The sequence below is a fragment of the Colobus angolensis genome, unplaced genomic scaffold (assembly GCF_000951035.1).
Source record: "Colobus angolensis palliatus isolate OR3802 unplaced genomic scaffold, Cang.pa_1.0 Scaffold51, whole genome shotgun sequence".
Classification (NCBI taxonomy): domain Eukaryota; kingdom Metazoa; phylum Chordata; class Mammalia; order Primates; family Cercopithecidae; genus Colobus; species Colobus angolensis.
Genome location: NW_012118599.1, coordinates 12,943,171 through 12,958,762, shown reverse-complemented (window position 1 = coordinate 12,958,762; position 15,592 = coordinate 12,943,171). Strand labels below are relative to the sequence as shown.

At 52.1% G+C, this 15,592-nt stretch overlaps 1 protein-coding gene across 1 annotated transcript; it reads left to right on the top strand.

Moving 5' to 3' along the window:
* The first annotated feature begins 338 nt into the window (after positions 1 to 338).
* LOC105524897 (chromosome unknown open reading frame, human C6orf223) lies at positions 339 to 4,710 on the top strand. Its single transcript, XM_011960339.1, is given in 5 exon segments — positions 339 to 419; positions 736 to 862; positions 1,774 to 1,848; positions 2,403 to 2,531; positions 2,534 to 4,710. Coding segments are annotated over 5 exon segments (702 nt in total). The 3' UTR covers positions 2,824 to 4,710.
* The last annotated feature ends 10,882 nt before the right edge of the window (positions 4,711 to 15,592 follow it).

Genomic DNA, 15,592 nt, shown 5'->3' with positions numbered 1-15,592 from the left:
AGGCTGCTAGTGCCCTTGAGCAGGCATCACCCCACCCAGGCAGCAGGAGTGTCCTCACCCAATGGGATAGGGTGACATGGGGGAGGAGGTTTGAAGCGGGGAGAAGGCAGCGAGGCTTTCAGCTCTCCAGATGGGAGGCTCATTACCCTGGCACTCAGTAGGTTGTAGGGAAGGGGGACTGAGCCAGGACTTGGCACTGACTACAAAGGGTAGGGGGCAGCACCCAGCACTCCCGCCGCGGCAGGCCAGGGGAGGGGCTGTGACGTTTGGTGGCCTCATGCAGCTGAGAGGAAGTAGCTAATTGCCAACCTGATGACTGGCGGCTGAGGAGTGGGGTGATGATGCCACTGGCAGAAGCAGGCGCCCTGGCCCAAGGAGGAGGCCCTTCAGTGATGGAGTGGGCCTGCATTCTGCGGAGGGTGAGACTGAGGTGGCTGCAGTCAAAGGAGAAGGGGGCAGGGGTTTGTTGAGGCTGTGACCGTGGGAAAGCGCTTCTCCAGGGCTTCCCTCAGCTTCAAGGAGAAAGAGTTCAGAGACCCTGAGGGGATGAAGGGACTTGGGAAGGGGCTGCAGGGGGATGGGTTGGGGGGAAGGAGGTTCCTATTCTTGCTCCCCTTCTGTCTATGCTCCCCCAGTGTTCCTGTCTCTCCCCTCCCCCACCTTCTCCCCCTCTTTGGCCCCTGTGGCCAAAGTTGTTAAGGAAGGAGGGAGTAGACGGAGGGTTCTTTTCACCAGAAGACCCCTAGGCAGAAGCAGCCCACCTCACTGATGGTCAGAGCATCCAGAAGAAGTGGCGAGACTTCAGCTGTCCTCAAAGCAGGAAGAGAGAGTGTTTCTGGAAGAAAGAACAGTACAAGCAAAGGTTAGGCAGTGGGGTCTGGAGAGGCTGATGGAGGACTGGGACTTGGTTTCAATGGTTATGAGAGAAGGTGGGCGGATGTTCTGCACCAAGGGCCACACTTCCTTCCTGGAAGAAACCGAGGGTACCCAGCACCCAGAGCTTCTCCCACATGCTGGCCACTGCCTCTGGCCCTGGCAGACCTGGCCCTCAACTGCCTGAGCAAGCCTCACAGGATGGGGGACCCCACCTCCATTATTTCCAAATGCATCAACCCCAAAGGACTGAAGCCCTGAGTCCCAATAAACAGGTCCCATCCATCTGTAGGCCAGTCAGCTGGGCCCCTAGCACCCCCTATGGGCAGTAAGCAACACTAATGGAGGAGGAGCCTCCAGCAGCCTGGGGTGGGGGTGGGGGTGGGAGAGTGAGGGGTGAGGCAGGAGACACAGATCTGCCCTCTGGGAAGCACACAGACCGTGCCTCAGGAAACCCCAGTGCCACAGGTCACAGACACTGACCTTGAAGTGTTACTCTCATGGGTGAAATTTAGCCCCTGTCCTCAGGAAGCTCCCAGTCTGATGGGGGCACATGTAGTGCTCTCAGAGCTGCCTTCTTTAGGTTGAAACTCGGCATCTGGCTTCATGAAACTCCCAGTGTAAGGGGAGAGACATGACCCCTGCCTTTAGGGATCTCTCAAATCGGGGAGACCCACTGGATTTTCGGGAACCATCAATCTGTTTCCAGACATGGATTAGACATTTCAGTGCCTCAAGGGCTGCCAGGAAAAACAAAATACAAGACATTCAATTGAATTGACTATCAGATAAACAACGAATAATAGTTTAGCATAAGTCTGTCCCATACAATATTTGGGACAGACTTATGCTATTTAAAGTATTCAGTTTAACTGGACCTCCTGCGTTTTTATTTGCCAAACCTGGCAACCCTAGGTGCCTCCAGTTTGAGGGAGGAGAGAGGACACCCCCTCCACCCCAGACGTGGGAAAGCAGGTAAACACCTCGGTGTGCTCCGGACGGCAGGGGTGGGGCAGGAGGAGAGTCCTGGGGCTCCGGCTCGCGGCAGTTTAAAATTCCTTCCAGGCCAGAGCCCTAATCCCTCGGTGCACAATGGCCGCCTTCTCCCCCGCCGCCCGCGCCCACGCCCTCCCCCGCGGGGCCGTGGCAGTGCCACCAAGGGCCTCTTTAAGCCCCTTTGAAGCCGCGGAGCCCCGCGCCGCGGGAGGCCCCGCCGCTATGCCAGCTATGCCAGCTATGTCCCTGCTGCCGCCGGCCGCCACCGCTCCCCCATTAATGCTGGCTAATCTGGCTAATAAATAAACTCCCCTCCCAGCCCCAGCCCCGCGCCGACTCCTCCCCGCCCCCGCAGAATCGATGTCAGGGCTCGACTACAGCAAGCCGGCCCCACTCCACCTCACTCCCTCAAGATGTAGTTGACGTTTTTTCTTATAGCTGCCCTAGGTCTGTAGCCCGTCTCTGATTCTCGGGGAGACGTAGGATTTGGGAGGTCTCTGCCTGGCCACTGCGTTTGCCTTCCTCTTTTCCAGTCCACCTGCGCACCAGGGGCAGGGCACGTGGCTGGGTGAAGACGCTGGCCTGGATACGGAGGATTCGCGGGCTGGCAGAGCGCGCGGCGGCGGCGGCGGGAGGAGACGCAGGTCACGCCCCCTTCCCGCCGCGGACGGGGCGCGCGCGCCCAAGAGCCCGGGACAGGTGACTCCTAGAGGACTGCGTCTGCACCTCCCCCGGCGGGAGTCCCTTCTTCGCGGCCTCTGCCGCCCCCTGCGTCCCCTCCTGGGCTTCCGAGAGTCTGACTCAGCCAAGTCTGCATCGCTTCGCCTCCTACAACACACCCCAAGCGCGAGGAAAAATTACAGGATTGCAGGGGCACGGCTAATGCGCTCTAATTACCCACCGCCGCTGTCATCCGCGGCGCTCCGCGGCGCTGGGCCAGCGCGCCGTAATTAGGCCGCCGCTCCCCGGTCCCAGAACCCTCCCTTCGCCACCCCCGACCCACCTCGCGGTCCCCAGGACCACTGGCTGCCGCCTCCTGCCGCCCTCCGGGACTGCCCCTCAGTCCCAAGAGAGCTGTGAGGCCTCATTGGGGGGTAGAACTTGGGGAGACCGAAGCCGGCCCCTCCACTAAACCTACAGTCCTAGAAGGTCTCCGCTGGAAGAGACTGGGAGAGTGGAGAGGGGCCAGGGACCTATTTCGTTGACAGAAACACTGAGGTCTACTGGAAAGTTAGTCTTCAGTGGGAGGAGTGGCAAAGGCACGCAGGGCAGCAGTACCCACGTTTGGGCACGGAGAAGGGAAGGGAAGCCCGCCCAGCCAGAACTCCCAGACCCGCTCGTTTAACAGTGGCTTTATGAGCAGCACAACGGGCTCCCTCCCCTGGCAAGGAAATTACCTTCCTGCCAAGAAAGGTGACATCCCCACCACAGACACGGAGGCCCCGCCCGCTGGCCAGCTGTAGTCTGCTGGTCCTAGGGAAGCTGGTGAGGAGTGAGGTGGCTCCCGCCTCCCATGTCCGGTAGGGTGAGAGGCCCTGAAGATAGAAGCCAGGCCTGAAGGCCAGAATTAAAGGGGTAGCTTGGCCATCAGCTCCTTCCCCAAACCAGGCTCAGAGCTCTTCTCTATCAGGAATTCTTTCCTGAGGTCCAGGGGGTTGCAAAGTCATGGCCTTGGGCCATGTTTTATCTTCAGTGAGGTTTTGTTTGGCTTGCAATGAGTACATGGGTTTTAGGCTGAATGTGAGAGGCTGCAGACAGTGTGGGTTCCCCGGCTGCCCTCCCAGTGAAGGTGGACCTCTGATTTAGACGGGCCCGCTGGCCTGTGCCTTCATCCTTTTCCTCGGGGGCAGGATCTTAGTCCCCATGATTGCTGCCCCTTTGTGGTCTGCATGTTTCTTGGTAAGCGTGCCCAGTCAAGTGCGTCTGGGAGCCCCCTCTTCTCTGTCATGGTCAGGTTCCCCACATGCAGTGGCCGTGGTGGCTGCACATGCTCCTGGATACCCCTCTGGCACTCCCTTTTGTCATCTTGAGTTTCAGTACGTGACTTGGGTGGCACCCTATATTCTCCAGCAGGGATGGCAGCTATTTTTCTGCCATGAGACTAGAGGTTGCTTGAGAACAGGAAATTGGATCTCACCCTTCAGACTGGGGTTTCACTGAGGGCTGGAGAAGGGGGGAATATGGGAGGATTATCTTCCATCACAGGGAGCACTCTGAGGGCAAGGCTGTGTCTCCCTCAGTCTGGGGATCCCTGAAGGCAGGGCTGTGTCTCCCTCGGACTGGGGCTCCCTGAGGACAGGGCTATGTCTCCCCTCAGACTGGGGCTCCCTGAGTCATGGCTGTGTCTCCTCTCAGACTGGGGCTCCCTGAGGATGGATCTGTGTCTCCCTCAGACTGGGGATCCCTGAGGACGGGGCTGTGTCTCCCCTCAGACTGGGGCTCCCTGAGTCAGGGCTATGTCTCTGCTCAGACTGGGGCTCCCTGAGTCAGGACTATATCTCCCCTCAGACTGGGGCTCCCTGAGTCAGGGTTGTGTCTCCCCTAAGACTGGGGCTCCCTGAGGGCAGGGCTGTCTCCTCCTTTCAGACTGGGGCCTTCCCCAAAGGACAGGGACTGTGTCTCCCCCGGGACGAGGTTCTTTGTGTCTTCTGCATCTACTGAGATTCTCATGAAGTCAGGGCTGTGTCTCCCCCTCCATCTGGAGCTCCCTGAAGGCAATGGCCTCTCCCCTCAAATGGGACATTTGCACCCCACCCCACCCTCCGGCTCCCCATGGCGCCCAGGCATTCCTCCCAGGACACCATTTGTCACGCTTTGATGAATGAAACCTACTAAGAATAACTCAGTCCTTGTAGGCTCTGAAGGACAGGGGGAGGGAGAGGGAGGAGGCTGGTGATTGTGGGGGTACTGGGGGAGGAGGGACACAATCCATTTATTCAGTAGCATTTCCCGGGTGCCCAGCTGAGCACTGGGGGAGACACAGTGAGTGCCACAGAGCCCCCTACTGTGCCATTTCTGCCACTGACAGCCAGGAGTGTCCACAGGTACCCCTGAGACAGAAAGTTCAGGCCCCTGCTTCACAGCCTCCCCATCCCAGCAGTTATTCCCTCAGGGCCAGCCAGCCCCCTCCATGCCAGTCATGAGCTCCCTCTGCCCCTCCCTTCAGTGGAGGGGAGACTTTGAAATCAGGTGCTTGGGGTGGGGGCGCTGCTTCCAGTGGGGGTGTGAGGAACTCGTAGGATGAATCCCTGTCCCCTGCCCTCCCCCTATTCTATTCTTCCTTACCCTGCCCCTTTCCACTCCAAAACCTCAAGCCTCTAGTTCATATTCGAGCGACCTTTCCAGTGCAACTGTTCTCCGGGGGCCCTTGGGAGTCGGGAGGCTGTGACCTCAACCCACTTCTTTGGACGGTGCCTTCCTGGCACTCCGCCCCCACCTGCCACCTCCTGAGAGGAACATTTCGGCCGGTCTTGGCAAAAACATCAGTCTATGATCCAGGCAGCCTGGTGCAGTACCAGCTCTGCCACTGACACCACTGTGACCTTGAGAAGCCATTTACACATATGGGCCTCAGTTTCTCCATATGTAAAATGACTTGTGTTTAGCTGTCCTGATTTTCAAATCTTTTTTTCAAACAATGAATCCTCTTGTTTAAATTGTAACTCGTGTGGCACTCTGTTCTCTGTGGTAACATAGGAAAAAAGTTGGGGTTTCTTTGGTCAAAATAGGGGTGGGCTTCACATCCCAGCGGTTAGTCCATGACACACCAATGCACACATACGTGTGCATACAGATCAGCTCCCGGGCACTGCAGAGTCCACTTCACAAACGTCTGAACTCTGAAATCCTTTCCTGCTCAAACATTCTGGGACCCTGACCGGACTGGGAGCTCTAGAACCACGGGTGCCAACAGCTATAAGGAGGAGGCTGTGATTTCAGACCCCTGGGCCTGGGGCTGGGGCTTGAGCCAGCAGGGGTTCCCTTCCACACTTGGGTCCAAAGTCATAGCCTGGGCAAACCCTCACTACCCTTTGCCCTCCCCACCCATCCAAGCCAGAGGTCAGATAGGCTTGTCTGATGCTGAGCCACCTTAGAGGGGTGGCAGGGGCCAAATGGAGGCAGAGTGTCCTTCCTCAGTGGGAAGGAGGCAGCAGGTTGGGTGGCAGGCTCTGGGATCTCATCTCTGGAATCCCTCTCACATGCCTCGGAGGAGGGTCAGAGTGGTAGGGTGGGAGGGCCAGCAGCACCCTGCAGTGGCTAAGGGCTGGGGGCTGATCCCAGGAAGCCCAAGGCGGGCAGCATAGGTAGAGGAGACTCAGGGAGCTGCACCACTCCATCCACAAGTGTGAGAATTTGGTACCAACAGGGAGCGCAGGTAGGACAGGGCCCATCAGACACTGGCGACAGGAAGGCAAGAGTGAAGAGAGGAGCAAGTACAGCCCAGGGAAGAAACAAGTCACCAATAAGAGGCAGGCCTAGGCCTGGACTCCGAGCTTGGGGCAGCAGGGCAGATCCCTTCAAGGGAGAAACCACAGATGTGCCCCAGCCTCTCCTTGATGCTGTGAGTCAGGGGTGCTTAGAAGGGCTCGTGTTCAGCTTCAGATGCCCAGGGTCACCACAAAGGAGGTGCTGCCTCTTCCCCTGCACCCCAAGCAACCTGCATCTGCATGGCCCTGGAGAGGCTATTGCTCCTGATTTCCCTTAGGGAACATGGCCAGGGAGCTGCTGTGAGAGTCTTCTCCAAGTCCCCACCTCCCTGAGATGTACCATGAGGGAAGGGAAGAGATGTCTCACCGACTTCTATCCCTCCATCTCAAACAAAGACACACACACAAACACACACACTCTCTCATCTCTCTCTCTGTCTCTCTCTCTGTCTGTCTCTCTGTCTCTGTCTGTCTGTCTGTCTCTCTCTCTCTCTGTCTCTGTCTCTCTCTCTCTCTCTCTCTGGCATTTGTCCCCAGGGAGTGCCTAGAGACTCCACAGCCTTGGCCCTGGAAACCCCTAGGCAGCCACTATGTTGCCAGGCACGTCTCTGGGCACTGAGGCTGCAGCAATGAAAAAGTCAGCCAAGTTCCCTGCCTTCATGGCGCTCACATTCTAGGCAGGAAAGACAGATGATCAACTAGTGAAAAAAATCATAAAGCTCAGGTCATGGTGTGGCAAGTATTAGAGTTGAGAGTGATGGGGTGGGGTGGGGGCACTGTTTTATATGAGGTGGTCCAAAAATATCTTTGTGAGGTGGTGACATTTGAGTGGAAACCTGGACAGCAAGAAGCCAGTTGTGCTTTGAGGTCAAAAGGACTCCAAAATTTTAGTTTTTTAAACAGAAAAGATGTGTTTACCCATAAACATTAAAGGGCAGGAAAATTAGAACTATGCTTCTTGAGCACCTATTATATGTTTAGCACCATAATGGAAAATTCATAGACATCATTTCCCATCGCCCTCTTCAGAACCCTCTGTGTCAAATCGCATTATTTTCATTTTACAGATATCAAATGAGAAATCCATAGAGATTTTTTCATGCGTTTAATAAGATTTATTGAGTATTCACCTCTGAAAACGCTGTAATAAATCCCATATGGACCCTGCCCTCCTAGAGCCTACAGTCTGAGAGCGAGAAGAAGCATCAGGGAGGGCTTCCTGGAGGAGCCAATGTCTAAACTGAGCCCGAAAGGATGAAGAGGGGGTGACAGTTGAAGTGAGTTGGAGGGGCCAGAATTTTAGGCAGAAGGAGCAGCCTGCACAAAGGCCTGGAGCCTGGAGCACGGTTCCCTGCATTTCCAGCAGGGAAGTGAGAGTCGTGCAGGATGGCCCAGCCTGGAGTGGGAGTGGGGCAAGCTAAGGCTAGGGGTGCTGGCTGGGGCTGGACACGAGGGGCAGGGTAGGTTTGGAATTCCTTCATAGGAGACCATGCTACGAAAGGGTTATAAACAGAGAAGTAGCAGGGCCAAGTGTCTCTTTAAAAGGCTTCCTGTGGGGGCTGAGGCAAGGAGTGGGCTGGGGGCTGGGAGAGGGGGTGTGGCACCAGCAGCAATGAGAGACTGGTGGGCAGAAGTAAAGGACTGAGGAGGGGCTCCTGGCCAGGTTCCTGAGGAGGCTGGGGTGGTGAGTAGGACCCTGCAGGCAGGGCGGATGGGCCACCTGGTGTAGCTGTTAGGCAGGGCAGGTGAGTGGAGCCCCAGCCAGAGCTCTGATGACCTGCCTACCTCCAAGTGACAGGGTTACCAATGGCAAAATGTGGATGCCAGCCAACAGCAAGGCCTATCAGGCAATTCCTACAGGCTCACACACTGCACCCACACGCACACACAGGCGTAAGCACACCACACAGACACACACAAATACACATGCATCTGGCCCCATTCCCCCATCTGTATTGATAATGGGCTGGGAAAGGGCATGGGAGCCGGGGCAGAGATCACAGAACAGCAGCACCTTGCTCAGCTCAGGCCTCAGGCCCTGTGCATCTCTTTCTGGAGCCCCAGGGCAGATGCCCCTCCATAGCTCAGGCCCATAAGTCCCCCAACTCCTCATATGCCCTGAGAACCTGCCTGTAGGTACCTAATCTAGGATAAGCAGACACTCTCCTGGTCACATTAACAGGGAATGCATCCCTGGTCTTCACAGCCAGCAGCAGAATCCAGACTCGGAACTGAACCTGCTGGGTGGGGGGAATAGGCCGTATCAGAGAGATGAGCATTCACAGGGCCAGCGCAAGGACTCGAACTCAATGTCAGACACTCAACAGCTCAAGCACAGTCTGGGGGAGGCCACATGTAAGAACAATTTGTGTGAACATTTCTGGGAGGAGCCTTGCCCCTCAGGGAGCAATGAGCGTGCAGACTTGGGCTGTACTAATGGGAGGGCAGAGTCCAACCAGAGAGGGGGTGCCCCCTGGGTACCAAGCTGTCCAGGCCTTCCTGGAGCAGTGGTTCCAGATCTGGGAACCTCCTCAAGGGGACAGTGACAAAAAGGGTGACAGGGTGGGGAGGAGTCCAGAAACCCCATCATATGAGGAAATGTCACAGGGGGGTTTCACCCCAAGAAAGAAAGCCCTTTCTGTGGATGGTATCCCACTTTCTGTGGATGGTATCCCACTTTCTGTGGATGATATCCCACTTTTACATGCTCTACATGATGCCTTTCCCTGGTCTTGAGGTTGCACTTACTAGAGGCAGCTTTGCAGTTGCCCATTTGGTTGATCTGTGGAGCCTCTCTAACTAGGTTGTAAGTTTCATGAGGTCAAGGGCTGTATATGCTTTTTACCATTGTTTTCCTGGTGCCTGGCACATTCTGAAAGCTCAATAACTGTCTATACGTGGAAAGAAAAAGGAAGGAGGGAAGGAAGAAAAAAGGAAGGAAGGAAGGGAGGGAGGAGGGGAGGAAGGAAGGAAGAAAGGAAGGGAGGAAGGGAAGAGGGAGGAAGGGAGGAGGGAAGGAGAGAGGAGGGAAGGAGGGAGAGAACAAGAAAGGGAGGAAAGGAGGGAGGAGGGAGGGAAGGAGGAAGAGAAGGAGAGAGGGAGGAAGGGAGGGAGGACGGAGGGGAGCGGAAGGAAAAGAGAAGCGGGGAAGAAAGGAAGAAAGAGAGTTGAGCATGCCTTGAATGCTCTGAAGGCTGCCACGCAAAGGAGGGTTAAACCGGTTCTCCAGGAGCAGAAGAAATGCCAGCAGAAGGTGAACTTAGGGAGTCAGTTTTTAAATTATCAACAGCAAGAAGTCTTAAAAGTCAGATGGTCACAATGTCGATTGGATGGTCCCAGAAGACTACGAGCTTCTCAGGAATGAGTTTAAGCAGGAGCAAAAGTAGCACTTTGCAGAGGTGCTATTGCTTCAATGAAGGAATCAATGAATGGTGAGTGAATGAATTAATGAATGAAAATTTACCAGTGACTGTTACAAAGAATTTCACATGCTGGACAGAAGACTGGAGACCTCTGACGTTTGTCTCAGAAGTGAGTCTGTGAGACTGGTGCTATGCCAGACCCCAGGTAGGCAACGAGCCATGGGTCCTGTCCTCAAAGAGCTCAGTGAGAGACGCACGCAGCACACGCACATAGGCAGGAAAGCACACTTTGAATCTCTCTAGCAATCCCAGACAGGTCGTGCTGGAAGACATTCATAACAGGGCAAGGAGAACTGTCTTGAGAGAAGCTCAGCCCTGACTCCCCTCCCCATACCTTCCCAACTTTCCCAAGGAGGTCACTTTCTAGAATCCCCTTTCGGCCACTTTCCCAGGGGTGACCCTTTGGCACACGTCTGTCCTGAGGTCATGGCCTGTCTGGCAGCCTCCTCCTCAGGGTTAGGAGTGGGGTTGGCACCTGGCCATCCTGCAGAGGCCTGGGTTAGGTGCCTCAACAGCTCCAGCTCTGGGACGTGTGCAGGTGCCCTAGTTCCAAGCCCCCACTGGCAGGTTCAGAAGCCTGAGACATATAGCCAGGCCCTGACCAGCAGGCCCTGACCGCTTGCCTGCAAGCTCCCTGAGAGCAGGGATCATCTCTTACTTGCCTCAGTCTCTCAGTGCTGGCACAGCATGGGTACTCAGTGTATGTGAGGTGAGTGGCAGAGTACCAGGGCTGGCAGAGCTGCCATGAAAAGGGGTGCTGTGCTCAGGGAGATGGAGATGGAGTGCCTTCCTAGTAGGGTGCAGTAGCACTAGACAGGGACTACGAAGAGCATGCAAGTCCCCTGAGCTCCCTAAGCCCAGCACCGGGTCAGACTTGTCTTCTGTCCATGTTCAGGGTCTGCCCTGTCTCCAGCAGCCCCACTGTGGCTGGTGACCCGTCAGTGACTCACAGCCAGCTGTGGGCACAGAGTGGAGAAAGTGGCCCCCAGCTGAGCTCATGCACTCGCAATTAGTCCTCTACACCTCCTCACCACGGAGAGCCTCCCAGATTCCACGCACGCACGTCCCAGGCTGCCCTTTCCCAACCGCAACGTGGCTCTTGTGCTTATTTTAGCCTGATGAAGCCTCTTGAAATGTCAGAGCTGCAACCAACCGAGCTAGGGATCATCCAGTTCAATCCTTTCATTCAACCAGGGAGAAAATGAGGATTCAGAGAGGGAGTAAGAGTTGCGCTTCAGGTCATACAGCTAATCGGTGGTGCAGCCAGAAATGGACTGCAGGCTTCGGGGGCCCAGATCCAGCTGTCCTTAACTCCAGGGGGCAATGTGCTTCAGGTAGCCCCTCACCAGACTTCTGGAGCCACTGGAGCCAGCATACGTGTGTTTGAATCCTTCTTGGCCACTTGTCAGCTGTGAGACTGTGGGCGAGTTACTCAGGCTTCTGTTTCTCCACCGGTAAAATGAGGCTAACAGTGGCATGTCCCTCCCAGGTTGGTGTGAGGAATGAATGAGTTCATATATCTGAACTGCTAAAAGCAGTGCCAAGCACATAGTGCACACTCAAAACATATTAGCTGACATTCTTGGGTGCTTTGCGTACTCACCAAGACTTGGTCCCTGGTGTGGAAAGTTTAAAATTCAGTTTTATGTGTTTGCCAGTGGGCGAGCGGATTCTGGGAGACCAGCCATATAACCAGACTTCTGGAAAACAGATGTGGTGCTACTGTGGGGACAGGTGTTGCTGTCAGAAAGACCCACAGTAGGCACAGAAACTGCCTTCCACTTTGGCAGTCACCATCTGAGACCCACAGATTTGCAGACATCGAGGCAAAGGCAGTTTGGAGATTCTCAGGGCTATTCAAGCTCGGTGAGCCTGAAGAAGTGCCCTTCTGGACTCAAGAACTGGGCCTCTGTTTGTTAATCTGCAAAATAAGGGAAATCATAGCCTCCGGCTCACTGGGTGGTTGCAGGCATTAGATCAGGTGGGACAGTACCTGAAATAATCCTTTCTAGCTTTCCTCCTCCGTCTTTCTTTGTCACGACCCTCATCATCTGCTTCAGGCCAGTTGTCTCAATTCAGAGCTGCCTACCCTGGGCCCAGTTGGATAAACACTGACGAATTCTTCCCCTTCCAAGTTCCTCTTTTCCCAGTCACCAACTCTCTGATACCTCACACCAGATGAGTTATGGTCCCAGAACATGTAAAAGATTGGGGGTGTTCTCATTCCAACCCCGGAGATCCTCGTTGAATGGATGACTCAGTGAATCAACAACTGCAACGATTCCCAGAACTTCCTGAAAACTCACTCTGAGCTCTTAACATTGGGCAACACTCTGGTTTCCCCCAGAGCCCCACCACAAACCACCTCTGAAGAGAGGCGGCTCTGCAGTTGCCTCATCGCTCTTTGCTGCCTTTCATCATGCTCATTTACACGAGAACTTTCTCTGCCCCTACTGCTCCACCACCCAGTCTGGACAATCAGGTGTGTTTGCATTCTCCCCAGCAGGAAGGCAACACAACCATTCTGCTGTCTGTAACCACTGCTGGCATGCCTAGTGGTCAGTCTTGAGCCCTCTCCATCTGCCCAAGTCACAACTGTCCCCCAACCCACCCCACCTAACCTCCTATGATAGCCTGCGTAGGACAACTGACTCTTCTTGCTTGCTGTTCCAGCTCCACCAATAGCCCATGACTCCCGCCTAGCCCCAGCCAGCCCCACCTGTAGAGTCCTGCTACGGGTGAGCCATTCCTCACCAGGGGCATCACCTACTGGCTGGATTCTGTTCTTCAGGACAGACTGGAGCTCCCCAGACAAGAAGGCCTGACAGGCTGGAAGTGGTGGCTCACTCCTATAATCCCAGCATTTTGGAGGCCAAGGTGGGTGGATCACCTGAGGTCAGGAGTTCAAGACCAGCCTGGCCAACATGGTGAAACCCCGTCTCTACTAAAAAAATACAAAAATTAGCCAGATGTAGTGGTGGCACCTGTAGTCCCAGCTACTCAGGTGGCTGAGGCAGGAGAATTGCTTGAACCCAGGAGGTGGAGGTTGCAGTGAGCCAAGATCACGCCACTGCACTCCAGCCTGGGTGACACAGTGAGACTCCATTTCAAAAAAAAAAAAGAAGGCCTGAGCCATTGGGAATTTCATGCCCCTTTGAAGGCTGGGAATCTGAGCACTAGTGCTGCCCTCAGGAACCAGGATATGGCCTGGGCATCATCTCCAGCTTCGTTCCAGCTTATTCCCCACCATTGGTCCACTGCCCAGGCCTCTGCATGTTTCTGGGCCACCAGTGGTCCCTACACACCAACCAGAGGATTCCAAGAGTGTTTCACCTGGAAGATCCGAGGAATCACCCAGTCTAGTGGAGATGGTCTCTAGAGTGTTTGAAAATGTTTTGGAGTATTTTTCATTGTAACAGTGATTAGAGATGTTCTGGCATTGGGTGCCCCAGGCCGGGCATGCTGGATCCCACAATGGACAAGGCAGTTTGCATAATGAAGAATTGCACCCCTATTCTCCTTGGAGAAACACCAGTTCTAGTCCAAAGTACTTATTGTACAGTTGTAGAAACTAAGAACCAGCGAGGATAAGGGACTGGCCCAGGGTTACCCAGCAAATTTGTCTCATAGGTATTCTAGTAATGAGGATCCAAGAGTTCTGTTTCTTGGCGATTTCAATGGTATTTAGCCTCAAAATCCACTAGCAGTCACCAAGTTTGGGTCATGATGGGACAAATGAAGACTAATGTGAGTCGTTGGGAAGATTTTGTAGAGGTGTCATTTGAGCTAAGCTTTGAAGGATGACTTGTGGACCTGTGACACCCGAAAGTAGGAGAGGGCACAACAGACAAAATGGGCAATAGTGGGGAAAGGACTAGAGCTCAGGAGTGATGGTGGCTGGGAAATGAGCACAGGCTTTAGAAAGGAGAGCCGTGGAAGATGGAGGATGAAAGAAGGGTGACCTGAGGCTAGATCATAGAGGACTTTGCATGTCAAATTGAGTATTGGGGTTGGTTCCAGGACCCCTGCAGATACCAAAATCCCGGAATGCTAAAGTTCCTTATATGTAATAATGTAGTATTTGCATATAACCTATGCACATCCTCCTATATGCTTTAAATCATCTCTAGATTACTTATAATACCTAATACAATGTAAATGCCATATAAATAGTTATTATGCTGTATTGTTTTCTATTTGTATTATTCTTATTTTGCATTGTTATTTTTATTGCTTTTTCCTCAAATATTTTTGATTTGCAGTTGATTGAATCTACAGATATGAAACCTACAGATACAGAGGGCCAGCTGTATTTTGAGGCCAAGTTATCAGGTGCATACAAATGTAGAATTATTACATCTTCATGAAAAATTGAACTTTATATCATTGTGAAATGTCTGTATATCTAGCAATGCTCTTTGCTTTAAAATCTATTTAGTCTGATTTTAACATAGCTGCACTAGCTTTTTGTTTTTGTTAGTGTTACATGTTTTATCTTTAACTTTTATCTTTCTTTATCTCTATATTTCAGGTACATCTATGTATAGGGTGTAGCTGGATTTGGATTCTTTTTTCTTTTTATGAGACAAGGTCTTACTCTGTTGCCCAGGCTGAAGTGCAGTGGCATGATCACGGCTCACTACATGCTCACTGCTCACAACAAGTATGCGTCACCATGCCCAGATCATTTTTGTACTTTTTGTAGAGATGGATTTTCTCTGTGTTGCCCAGGCTGGTCTGTAGCTCCTGGGCTCAAGTGATCCTCTCACCTTGGCCTCCCAAAGTGCTGAGATTATAGGCATGAGCCACTGTGCCCGGCCAGATTTGGGTTCTTATCCAAAATAGGTCTGAAAATCTTTGCCTTTTAATGGGAAAAAAATAGTCATTTTATATATAATGAAATTACTGTTTATTTGGACTTCAACCAATACTAAGTGCTTTCTATGTGTCCTACTTACCTATGCTCCTTTTTCTCTCCTTACTTTGCCTTCTGTTGGAATTGTTTTATTTAATTATCCCTCTTTTAAAATATGGAAGTTATTCAATTTTTAATAATTTTTTAGTAACCACCCAGAGATTACAGCATGCCTTTTTAATAAATTCTAATGTTAATTGATTCTTTTACTCTCCCCAAAATAAATGCAAGAACCTTGAAAACCTTATACTGTCCCTAAAATAAATCCAAGAACCTTAAAAACCTTAACTCTTCCCAAACATCATCATTATTATTATTTCTATGTAGCATATATTTGCTATTTATCCACATGTATACCATTTTCATTGCTCTTTATTCTTTCTCGCATCTCTATTCTTCTATTTAGAATTATTTTCTTCTGCCAAAAAAAGTCCTATTAATACAGATCTGCTGCTAATTAATTGTCAGTTTTATTTTTCTAAAAATAGATTTCTTTCACCTTCCTTCTTGAATACTTTTTTCTGGGCATTAAATTGTAGGCTGCCCATTTTATTTTAGCCCTTGTAACATTTTTATTTACGATAAGAAATGTATACAGCCATGCACCACAAAACAACATTATGGTCAATAACATGCAACATACTTAACAGAAGTTTCATCAAATTATAATGGAGCTGAAAGTTCCCATTGCCTAGTGACAGTGCAGCCATCATATGTCATAGTGCAGCATGTTATTTATGTCTTTGTAGTGATGCTGGTTTAAACAAACCTACTGTGCCTCCAGTCACATACAAGTATAGCACTTAAAATTATGTACAGTACATATTTGATAATGTAATAAATGACTGTGATACTGATTTATGTATTTACTATATTATACTTTTAATCATTAGAGTATAATCTTCTTTCTTACAAAAAAAAAACAAAACAAAACAGGTTAACTGTAAAACAACCTCAGG